Here is a 12,159-nt window from a genome sequence, read left to right on the forward strand (position 1 = left end):
CACTGGGCCCTATAGGACACCTAGCACAGAAAGCCACTCTATCAACACAGGGAAGCAGCCAAAATGTGGAGACAAAGAAACAGGTCACAAATGACAGAAATGGAGGAAAGCAAATGACTGGATATAGAGTTCAAAATCACAGTTAAAAGGTTTTTCAAGAATTTTCTAGAAACTGCCGATAAATTTAGTAAGACCCTCAATAAGTCTAGTGAGACCCTCGAGGATATGAAAAAGGACCAATTAAAAATTAAGCATACACTGACTGAAATAAAGAATATTATACAGAGATCCAACAGCAGACTAGAGGATTGCAAGAATCAAGTCAAAGATTTGAAGTACGAAATAGTCAAAAACACCCAACCAGAAAAGCAAAAAGAAAAAAGAATCCAAAAATATGAAGACAGTGTAAGGAGCCTCTGGGACAACTTCAAGTGAGCCAACATTCGAATTATGGGGGTGTCAGAAGAAGAGAGAGAGCAAGATATTGAAAACCTATTTGAAGAAATAATGACAGAAAACTTCCCCTACCTGGTGAAAGAAATAGACTTACAAGTCCAGGAAGCGCAGAGAACCCCAAACCCGAGGTCCTGATGAGCTAGGAACAAGCACACAGAATGGGGTTTGCGGATAGAGAAGGAAGGCTGAAATGAATGATTTTTAGAGGGAGGGTATTTTCAAATGTTGATAAGGTTCAGAGTGTAATATGCTGAGAGTGCTGACTGAGGTGGAGTGAATGAGGTCACTGAGGATGAGGATGAAGAGATCAGAGTTGGTTGGCCATATGGACTATAAAGTCATTAAGGATAATGGCAGGAACTGGAGTAGACACGAAGACTTTAAATCATGCCAAAATCTTCAACAAGAGGACAGTAAGTGGTTTGAGGATGTTAGTCTCAGAGGAACAGGGATCTTGCATAGGATATATATATATATATATATATATATATATATATATATATAGAGAGAGAGAGAGAGAGAGAGAGAGAGAGAGAGAGAAATCCTCACTAGAGGATATGTTTTCCCATTGATTTTTAGAGAGAGTGGAAAGGAGGTTCGGGTAGAAAGAGAGAAATATTGATGTGAGAGAACCACATTGATTGGTTGCCTCTCACACACATCTTGACCAGGGCTGGGGATTGGGCCTGCAACTGAGGTCCATGCCCAGACCAGAATCAAACCTATAACTCTTCAGTCCGTGGGCCGACGCTCCAACCACTGAGAAAAACTGACCAGGGATGCTAGGGTCTTGAATGGTAGGTATTAGAGAACATGAGGACTGATGAACAGGAAGGTCTCCTGACCCTGAGGAATGTGTTCTCCTAAACAAACTACAGGAAAACCAGGTTCTCAGGGGACAGCTAGACTACAACTAAGGCAAAGAGCTATTCAGTCAAGAGGCTGATGTTAGCCCTGATGTTAGGTGTGGCTCAGATGGTTGAACGTTGTCCCATACACTGAAAGTTCACCAATTCGACTCCTGGTCAGGGCACATACCCAGGTTGCAGATTTGATCCCTGGTGTTGGGGTGTGTGTGGGAGGCAACTGATTGATGTTTCACTCTCACATTGATGTTCTCTCTCTTCCCCCACTCCCACCCTCCTACTCTCTAGAAATCATTGGGAAAATTAACCTCAAGCAAGGATTAACAATAACAAAACAAACACTGGCCATGTGTATGTCATCTCCTATGCATGGCCTTTTTAGGAACCAGTGATTGTACATTCATTAGGAGATTGCACTTTGAGAGAAAAAAACAGATGGGAGGTCAGGGAGTGACTAGGAGTAGTGCACTGTGTTGAGGGTGATAGTCTCCCCAGTAAAGCACTGAGGGCAAGGGTAGACATGTGAGAGTCAGGAGAGTAAAGTCTGTCAGAGTCTCAGGAAGTCAGGATGTGAGATCCCTTTATTCTGGTGGAACCTCATCTAATGAAACAGGAAACTGCAGCCTGATCTGCAAATCTGAGGCACTTCATCATGCAGCCAAGTGAACAGAGAGTGGATCCAAGGGCAATTCACTCATATTTCTTGGCAAAGAATAGTTATGGAGAGATCGCCCTTCACTCAAAGATGCGTCAACAAGAAAATAACAAATGAGAGCCTTATGAAAAAAATACATAGGGAAGAGAGTCCCGAGATTTCAAAGGAGCTGAACTCTGAAAAGGATTTCCTATGAGAAACAGAAGAAAATATGAGTAAGCCATTTGGCATTCTCATTAGGATACAAGAAGACACGACAGCATCTATGAAAATAGGAGTAAGAAAGTCTTACCTTTTTCCTTTGTGTGTGTAGACAATTTTTAAAATTAATTAGCATGTACTACTTTCGTGATCAAGAAACATTAAAAAATCAATATAAAGGGGGTTCCAAAATTCACACAAGAAGTAATTTTGATAGAAAACACAGGTTTATGCCCTGGCCAGTTTGGCTCACTGGATAGAGCATCAGCTTGGGGACTGATGGGTCCCAGGTTCGATTCTGGTCAAGGGCCTGTACCTTGGTTGCAGGCACATCTCCAGTAGGGAGTTTGTAGGAGGCAGCTGATCGATGTTTCTCTCTTGTCGATGTTTCTAACTCTCTATCCCTCTCCCTTCCTCTCTGTAAAAAATCAATAAAATATATTAAAAAAACAACAACACAGGTTTATAATATATATATCTATATATCTCAAAAGTGACTTCAATCTGAGAAACACGATGAGGTGCAGGAGGAATGTCTGAGTTCAAACTTCCTAAGCAAGTTGTTATCCTTGATCACGGCACACTCACCCTCATAAACCTGAATGAGCACACCAGGCTGGTTGTCAGAGTAGATAGTGAAGGTCTGTGTCTGCTTGGTAGGAATGGTAATATTGTGCTTGATGAGGTCATGACTCCACCAGCAGTCTCAATGCCAAGGGAAAAAGGAATGACATCCAACAGCAGTAAATCTTGAACATTTTCAGATTGTCTCCAGAGAGGATGGCTGCCTAGATAGTTACACCATAAGCACCAGCCTCATCGGGGTTGATGCTCTTATCCAACTCTTTTCTACTGAAGAAGTCCTGTAGGAGTTTCTGAATCTTGGGAATATGGGTAAAATCATCCACCAGGACAATATCACGGATCTGGGACTTGTCAAGCTTGGCATCCTGAAGGGCTTTCTCTACAGGGTCTAGGGTGCTGTGAAGGTCAGTATTCAAGTGTTCAAATTGGACATGGGTAATAGAGATATAGGAGTTGATTCCTTCATAAAGTGAATCAATCTCAATACTGGCCTGGGTGCTGGAAGAGAGTATGCTTAGCATGTTCCCAAGCAGTACGAAGGCGATAGAAAGCCCCCTTGTTCTCACTGATAGCCTTCTTATGCTTGCACTTGAACTCTTCAATGGCTGACCATTCAGTTGTCAAGTCTTCTCCACCTAAGTGGGTGTCCCCAGCTGTAGATTTGACCTCAAAGATTCCATGTTTAATTGTAAGAATTGACATATCGAAAGTGCCACCTCCCAATTTTAAGATCAGCGTGTTTCTTTCAGCTCCAACCTTTCTGTCTAAGCTACAAACAATAGCAGTGGCAGTTGGCTCATTGATGATTCTAAGTACATTGAGACCAGCAATAGTTCCAGCACCATTGGTAGCCTGATTCAGAGAGTCATTGAATTAAGCAGGTACTGTAACAACAGCATAGGTAACAGTCTTCCCAAGGTAGGCTTCCATGATTTCCTTCATCCACTGGATAGAAACTTTTGTCTCTCTCATGTATTCTACTTGGACCTTGGGCCTGCCAGCATCATTCTCCACCATGAAGGGCCAATGTTTCATATCAGATTGGACAACAGCATCATCAAATCTACATCCAATCAGGGGCTTGACATCAAAACTGTGTTGGTAGGATTCATTGCAACTTAATTCTTCGCAGCACACTGATCATTTGGTGTCAGTAAAGGCAACATAACGTGGGGTGGTTGGTTTCCTTGATCATTGGCAATTATTTCCAATTTTCTGTGCTGGAAGACACCCCTACAAGAGTAGGTGATGCCAAAATCAATACCAACTGCAGGTCCCTTAGACATGGTTGCTTGAGTGTATGCATGGCTTACAAAGACCTGATCAGAATGGCTGCCCCCTGCATTTAATGGGGAGAGGAGGATCTTTATTCTTATAAAAAAAATCTTTATTTAGCATATTATCAGGTGAACTACTTACATCCACTATAAAATCTTCAGCCTGCAGTTCAACTTCTAGAGGAATTACATCAGGTTTGGCCTTGGCAAGTTCTTCTCGAAACTTTTCACTGTCTTCCTAGAAAAGACAAGACTCCCCATGTTAGAACTCCAATTCTTCACCATTAAGTCCTTGTGCCATGAATAGTTTCTCTCTTTAAAAATGGCATTTTAGCACCATGTGACCAGTGCCTGGTGAATTGGACAACATGGTTCTATACTTTCCTTCTTTCAGTCATAATTTTCCCATCTCTAACTAAACTTACAGAAAATAGTGTATTACAAAATAGTGCTATGTAAGGACCCTTTATGTCTAATTATCTACTAATTTGGATCATGCAGGAAACATTACAAATTTGCTTATACCATCCTTTAATCAAATCATAGTAATTTTTATATCAGGATTTTCACGTTAAAAAAAAAATCTGGCATTAACCTATTAGAAAAACCAGAGGCACCCAAGGAAGTATTAAAAGCAGGGTGTGGTTATCATGGTTCGTGTTATTCATTTTTTGGTGAAAAGCAAAATCTTCAACATGCAGGAGAGGAAAATAGATATATAAACTAAAAAAGATAGGCACGTGCCATTGGGGAGAAACTGTGAAAGAAGTAAAGTAGTAGCAGGTCCTTAGAGTTTCAGTGAAACTCATGGAGATTCCTTATTTTGAGGGTCCCTTTCACTTACAGGATGACAGAGTAAATTAGATCTGGCTTTGAATCCTGACTCACTACCTGTGCTTCCATAGGCAAGTTATTTAATCTCTTCCCAAGCCTCAGTTTCTTCATCTACAGGACAGACCTAAGAACAGTGTTGATGTAAATGAGAATAAATGTAAAGGGCTTAAGAACAGAATCATGGTATTGTGATAGGTTAATGGTTTTCCTCATGGAGGAAAGAGGACCTTTCACTAATGGGAAGAGGCTTGACAACTCAACTTACCTTTGTAATTCTCCTTTTGGCTGGCTGAGTCTGACCCACATACTTATATAGATTACGGCGTTCAATTTTTTCTAAAATCTCTCGTGCAGCAGCCAATTTGGGATCAGTAGAGTGTAAAATCTCCAGAAAAATGTTATCTGCCAATTTGATGAAATTTCAGTTATATTAAAATGAAAAAAACACACAAGATTTATAGACTCATATCTTGCTGTACCTCTGAAGTGATTTTGAGCAGTTTAGAAGTGTAGGCACACTAAGATTATAACAATGTAAAAACATCTTTTTAAATATTTTTATTGATTTCAAAGAGGAAGAGAAATATCAATGACGAGAATCATTGATCGCTGCCTCTTGCATGTCCCCTACTGGGGATCAAGCACGCAACCTGGGCATGTGCCCCAATCAGAAATCGAACCCTGACCTCCTGGTTCATAGACCAATGCTCATCCACTGAGCCACATGGGCCAGAGGAAAAAATATTTTTAAGCCTTAAATGAAAAAAACCTTTGTAAAAAGATTCTCGTCAATGTCCTGAATTTGCTTCAAGGTAATCTAGTGAGTGGGAAAGGGTAGTTATGAAACAAGACTGCACTGGAGTTGATGATTTGAGGCTGGGTTATGTGTACATAGGGTTATATTAATTTGTTATGTTTTGTTTAAAAAGAATTAATACTTAAGGAATTACAAAATTATGTCTGAAATCTGCTTCAAAATGGTCCAGTGTTTGATGGGAGTGAAGGGATGAAGCAAAATTGTTATGTTGACAATTGTTAAAGCTAAGTGATGTAAATTTCTTTAATAAAATTTTTAAAGTTCTATCCCATGATAAAAGTAGAAGGTAGTTTCTTTTTATTACAACTTTTAAAACAATGTTTTTATTGATTTTTAGAGAGAGAGGAAGGGAGAGATCAAAACATCAATAAGAGAGAAACATCATCTGCCCTAGCCAGTTTGGCTCAGTGGATAGAGAGTCAGCCTGCGGACTGAAGGGTGCCAGGTTCTATTTTGGTCAAGGGCACATGCCTGGGTTGCGGGCTCAATCCCCTAATGGGGGGTGTGCAGGAGGCAGCCAGTCAACGATTCTCTCTCATCAATGATGTTTCTCTCACTCCCTCTCCCTTCTTCTCTGAAATCAATAAAAATAATATTTTTAAAAATTATTAAAAAAGAGAGAGAAACATCATTGACCGGCTGCCTCCTACATGCCCCCCACTAGGGATGGAGCCCAAAACCTGGGCATGTGCCCTGACGGAATCAAATCAGCAACCTCTTGGACCCATCATGACACTTTCTACATAAGGCCATCCCACAAAGACTGGGATGCATAACAGATCTTCCTAATACAAAGAAACAAATACAAAGAGACAGCTAAAATGGGGAGACAAAGAAACAACCCCTAAATGAGAAAAAAGAAGGAAGCTCTAGAAAAAGAAGTAAATGAAATGGAGACAAGCAACCTGTCAGACATAGAATTCAAAGCAATGGCTATAAAGATGTTTAAGAAACTTAGTGCAAGTCACAACAGCATGAAAAGGAAAACAGAGGCCATGAACAAGAACCAGAAAGAAATGAAGAATGATATATCTGACATCAAGAACACACTGGAAGGTAATAAAAGTAGACTGGATAAAGCAGATGGTTGCATGAAGTGACTGGAAGACAAGGTAGAAATACCTAATTAGAACAGCAAATAGAAAAAGATAGCTTAAGGGAGTTCTGGAATAACATGAAACATAACAACATTGCATTATAGTAATACCAGAAGAGGATGAGGGTGAGCAAGGAACAGAGAACCTGTTTAAAGAAATAATGACAGAAAACTTCCCCAACCTGGTGAAGGAAAATGTCACACAAATTCAGGAGGCACAGGAAGTCCCAATCAAAATGAACCCAAAGAGACCCATACTTAAGACACATCATGATTAAAATAGCAAACGTTAATGATAAAGAATCTTAAAGGCAGCAACAGAAACACAGAAAATTACCTACAAAGGAGTTCCCATTAGAATGTCAGCTGACTTCTCAACAGAAACACTTCTGGACAGAAGGAAGTGGCATGAAGTACTCAAAGTAATGAAAAACAAGGGCCCAAATCCAAGACTACTGTATCCAGTAAATCTATTATTTAAAATTGAAGGTGAAATAAAAAGCTTTCCAGACAGCCCTAACCGTTTTGCTCAGTGGATTGAATGTTGACCTGCAGACTGAAGGGTCCCGGGTTTGATTCCAGTCAAGGGCATGTACCTTGGTTGCAGGCGCGATCCCCAGTAGGGGGCATGCAGGAGGCAACTGATCGGTGTTTCTCTCTCATCAATGCTTCTAACCTCTCTCTTCCTCTCTGTAAAAAAAAAAAAAAAAAAACAAAACTTTCCAGACAAAAAAAAGTTTAGGGAGTACATTATCACCAAACCAGCAATGCAAGAAATGTTAATGGGACTGCTTTAAGAAAAAGAAAAGGCCCGGCCAGCGTTTCTCAGTGGTTGGGCATCGAGCTATGAACCAGGAGGTCATAGTTCCGATTCCCAGTCAGGGCACATGCCTGGGTTGCAGGCTTCATCCCCAGTAGGGGGAGTGCAGGAAGCATGTAATCAATGATTGTTTCTCATCATTGATGTGATGAGAAACATAATATTAGAGGGATTGATGTTTCTATCTCTCTCCTTCTCCCTTCCTCTCTAAAATCAATAAAAATATATTTTTGAAGAAAAGGAGAGACAGAGAATGACAGGCATAAAGGAAACAAAATGGCAATAAATAAATACCTATGAATAATAACCTTAAATGTAAATGGATTAAATGCTTTAATCAAAAGATATAGGGTGACTGAATAGATAAGAAGTCATGACCCATATATATGCTATCTACAAGAGACCCACCTCAGAACAAAAGATAAACATAGACTGAGAGTGAAGGGATGGAAAATATATATTCCATGCAAATGGAAAGGGAAAAAAGCTAGGGTAGCAATACTCATATCTGACAAAATAGACTTCAAAACAAAGACCATAATAGGAGAGAAAGAAGACCACTTCATAATATTAAAGGGATTGTAAACACATATGCACCCAATATAGGAGCACCCAAGTATATAAAAAAATCTTGATGGACTTTAAAGGAGAGATTGACAGCAATACAATAACAGCAGGGGACTTTAACACCCCACTGACATTACTGGTTAAATCTTCCAGACAAAAAGTTATCAATGAAACAGAGGCCTTAAATGACAAAGTAGGTCTAACCAATATTTATAGAACATTTCACCCCAAAGCAACAGAATATACATTCTTCTCAAGTGCACATGGAACATTCTCAAAGATAAACCACATATTAGGGCACAAAACAAGTCTATACAAATTTAAGAAGATTGATATAATACCAAGCATCTTCTCAGATCACAATGGCATGAAGTTAGAAATTAACTACAATTAAAAAAAACACACACTTAAATACATGGAGGCTAAATAGCATATTATTAAACAATGAATGGGTTACCAATGAGATCAAGCAAGAAATTAAAAACTTCCTGGAAACAAATGAAAATGAATACACAACCACCCAAAACCTATAGGACACAGTGAAAGCAGTCCCGAGAGTACTACAGGCCCACCTCAAGAAATAAGAAAAGGACTAATAAATTATCTAACCCTACAACTAAATGAATTAGAAAGAGAATAGCAAGAAAAGCCCAGAGGAAGTAGAAGGAAGGAAATAAAAAAGATCAGAGCAGAAATAAATGACATAGAGACTAAAACAAAACAAAACAGTACAGAATGAGGCTCTTGGGATGGTGGTGGGAAGATGGTGACCCTCAGGGACAGACTTGGAGCCGGGGAGGGAGAGGGGAGCATGAGCAGCCTGGTCAGCTCAGGAGTGGAGGTGGTGCTTTCCTCCAATCTGCCATCCCCATCCCCACCATCCGCACTCCATGGTGCCCTCACGGACCCACTCTTTTGCTTGTAAAGGTGAGCCAAGGGAAAGAAGACACGCGGAGGTTTTATGCCTGCTCGGCCTGTCGAGATAGAAAAGATTGTCATTTTTTTCAATGGGAAGATGAAAAGTTGTCAGGTGCTAGATTTACTGCCCAAGAAGCTCATAACCAAAGATGTCAGCCTCCTCTCTCCCGAATGCAATGTGTGCAAAGGTATTTGAAGTTCACTGAGTTGCCATTGTGTCAGAGAAGGTTTTGTCAAAGATGTCAGCAGTTGCTCCTGCCAGATGACTAGGAGAAGCATCGTGAGCACCAGGTCATGGGTGATATTTCTGTCACCCAGTTAAAAAGGCCCAGTCAGCTCCTTTCTCTGTTGGAAAACAAGAAGACAAATGCGCAGTATTTGTTTGCTGATAGGAGCTGTTAGTTCTTGATAGACCTACTTTCTACCCTTGGGTTCAGAAGAGTGCTGTGTGTTGGAACACCGAGGTTGCATGAGCTGATCTGGTTGAAAGCATCAGGTGACAAGAAGCCTAACATTAAAAGCCTTTTACTGGATATTGATTTTCGGTATTCGCAGTTTTATATGGAAGATAGCTTTTGCCATTGTAACATGTTTAACCATCACTTCTTTGATGGACAGGCTGCCCTTGAAGTATGCAGAACATTTTTTACAGGAAGATAAAGGTGAAGGAATCATTATGGTGACAGACCCTCCTTTTGGTGGCTTCGTTGAACCTCTGGCTGTTACATTCAAGAAGTTAATTGCTATGTGGAAAAAAGGTCAAAGTCAAGATAACAATCACAAAGAACTACCTATTTTCTGGATTTTTCCCTGTTTTTTTTTGAATCCTGAATTTGTCAGCTTTTTCCAAGCTTTCACATGCTAGATCATCAGGTAGATTATGATAATCATGTACTTCATAAACATGGAAAGACAGGTCGGAAAGTCACCTGTGCGTATTTTCACCAATATTCAACCCAACAAAATAATCCTTCCTATGGAAGATGGGTATAGGTTTTGCCCTCTGTGTCAACGATATGTTTTTCTAGAGAATCAACACTGTGAGCACTGTAATTCATGCACATCCAAGGATGGCAGGAAATGGAGCCATTGATTTTTCTGCAAAAAGTGTGTAAAGCCTTCCTGGAACCACTGTCGCATTTGCAATCACTGTGCTCTTCACAGTCATTCTTGCGAGGGCCCTAAAGATGGCTGCTTCATTTGCGGTGAATTAAATCACAAACGTAGTACTTGTCCTAACATCTCTGCAGCTACGAAAGTTAGCAAAGCTGTCAGAAAGCAGAAGCAAAGAAAAAGTGATAAGATGAAAATGGACACCACTAAAGGAAAAGCCATGAATCACACATCTGTTACAACGAAGAAGAAAAGGCGAGAAAGAGCCCTCAATATCTCTGCTCTTAAATGTCCAGTGACTTGAGAGTAAGAAAGATTTATAGTCCAACCTTTGATGCCATTTTCTGAAAGTGCCATGCTGGACTTAAATTCTGACACTGTCAAAGGTGTGCACCTTTCTAAGCTAGATAATAGGCAGGTGGTATTTGCTCGTTTATAGACCCCTCAGCGGTGTCTCTGGAGACCTGGTGAGTTGTTCCATCTTAGTTGGTTTACTAGCTCTGTCTCTCTGTGTCTTTTTTCTCTTTAACTCCCTTCCAATCATATTATTTTAGCCTCTTTTATCTGAAAAGTATGTATACAGCATTCTTTTGCAGAGCTAGAAGAAAATGAAAATCTGAGGTTTTGTTTACATTACATAAGAATACATTAGAGCTGACTCTCATAGCCAGTTAGCCTGGAGGTCAAATCACCCCTGGTATTGCCGACAAAAATCAAGGCTTAATTACAACAAGACTGCACACAAAGACCACTAGGGGGTGCACCAAGAAAAGATAAAAAAATGCGGAGACAAAGAAACAGGACGCAAATGTCAGAAATGGAAGATATAGAACTCAAAACCACACTTTTAAGGTCTCTCAAGAACTGTCTAGGGGGTCCTTTTTCCCACCCTACATGGGAGTCCATTCTATGGGACACTTTTCCCCTCCCCATATGGGAGTCTGTACTTGTTCTTTAATAAATTTCTACCTTAGTTAAAAAAAAAAAAAAAAGAACTGTCTAGAAGCTGCCGATAAACTTAGTAAGGCCCTCGAAAAGACTGGTGAGACTGCCGATAAATGTAGTGAGATCCTCAAGAAATCTAATGAGACCCTCGATGTTGTGATAAAGAACCAACTAGAAATTAAGCATACACTGACTGAAATAACAAATATTATACAGACACCCAACAGCAGACCAGAGGAGCACAAGAATCAAGTTAAAGATTCGAAACGTGAAGAAGCAAAAAACACCCAACTGGAAAAGCAAAACGAAAAAAGAATCTGAAAATACGAAGATAGTGTAAGAAGCCTCTGGGACAGCTTCAAGCGTACCCACATCAGAATTATAGGGGTGCCAGAAGATGAGAGAGAGCAAGATATTGAAAACCTATTTGAAGAAATAATGACAGAAAACTTCCCCCACCTGGTGAAAGAAATAGACTTACAGGTCCAGGAAGTGCAGAGAACCCCAAACAAAAGGAATCCAAAGAGGACCACACCAAGACACATCATAATTAAAATGCCAAGAGCAAAAGATAAAGAGAGAATCTTAAAAACAGCAAGAGAAAGAAACTCAGTTACCTACAAGGGAATACCCATACGACTGTCAGCTGATTTCTCAACAGAAACTTTGCAGGCCAGAAGGGAGTGGCAAGAAATATTCAAAGTGATGAATGCCAAGAACCTACAACCAAGATTACTTTATCCAGCAAAGCTATCATTCAGAATTGAAGGTCAGATAAAGAGCTTCACAGATAAGGAAAAGCTAAAGGAGTTCATCACCACCAAACCAGGATTATATGAAATGCTGAAAGGTATCCTTTAAGAAGAGGAAGAGGAAGAAAAAGGTAAAGATACAAATTATGAACAACAAATATGCATCTATCAACAAGTGAATCTAAGAATCAAGTGAATAAATAATCTGATGAACAGAATGAACTGGTGATTATAATAGAATCAGGGACATAGAAAGG

The 12,159-nt window shown here is 39.9% G+C and overlaps 1 protein-coding gene and 2 pseudogenes across 3 annotated transcripts in view; 1 reads left to right on the forward strand and 2 right to left on the reverse strand.

The window, feature by feature from the left end:
- SAMHD1 (SAM and HD domain containing deoxynucleoside triphosphate triphosphohydrolase 1) overlaps window positions 1-12,159 on the reverse strand; it is a gene marked incomplete at its 5' end in the record, with an annotated part of 63,051 nt that overhangs the window by 9,639 nt on the left and 41,253 nt on the right. Inside the window, 2 exons of the mRNA XM_081097091.1 lie at window positions 4,183-4,278; window positions 5,140-5,276. Of these exons, the coding sequence (XP_080953217.1) occupies window positions 4,183-4,278; window positions 5,140-5,276 (233 nt within the window). The remainder of the gene's footprint in view (window positions 1-4,182; window positions 4,279-5,139; window positions 5,277-12,159) is intronic.
- On the reverse strand, window positions 1,777-4,049 carry LOC308523620 (heat shock cognate 71 kDa protein-like; annotated as a pseudogene). Its single transcript has 2 exons — window positions 2,638-4,049; window positions 1,777-1,824 (listed from the first exon to the last, which is right to left on the reverse strand). The product of its transcript is annotated as a heat shock cognate 71 kDa protein-like (transcript).
- On the forward strand, window positions 8,938-10,493 carry LOC308523909 (rRNA N(6)-adenosine-methyltransferase ZCCHC4-like; annotated as a pseudogene). The gene has a single exon. The product of its transcript is annotated as an rRNA N(6)-adenosine-methyltransferase ZCCHC4-like (transcript).

The sequence above is a fragment of the Myotis nattereri genome, assembly GCF_964212035.1.
Source record: "Myotis nattereri genome assembly, chromosome: 8".
Taxonomy (NCBI): Eukaryota; Metazoa; Chordata; class Mammalia; order Chiroptera; family Vespertilionidae; genus Myotis; species Myotis nattereri.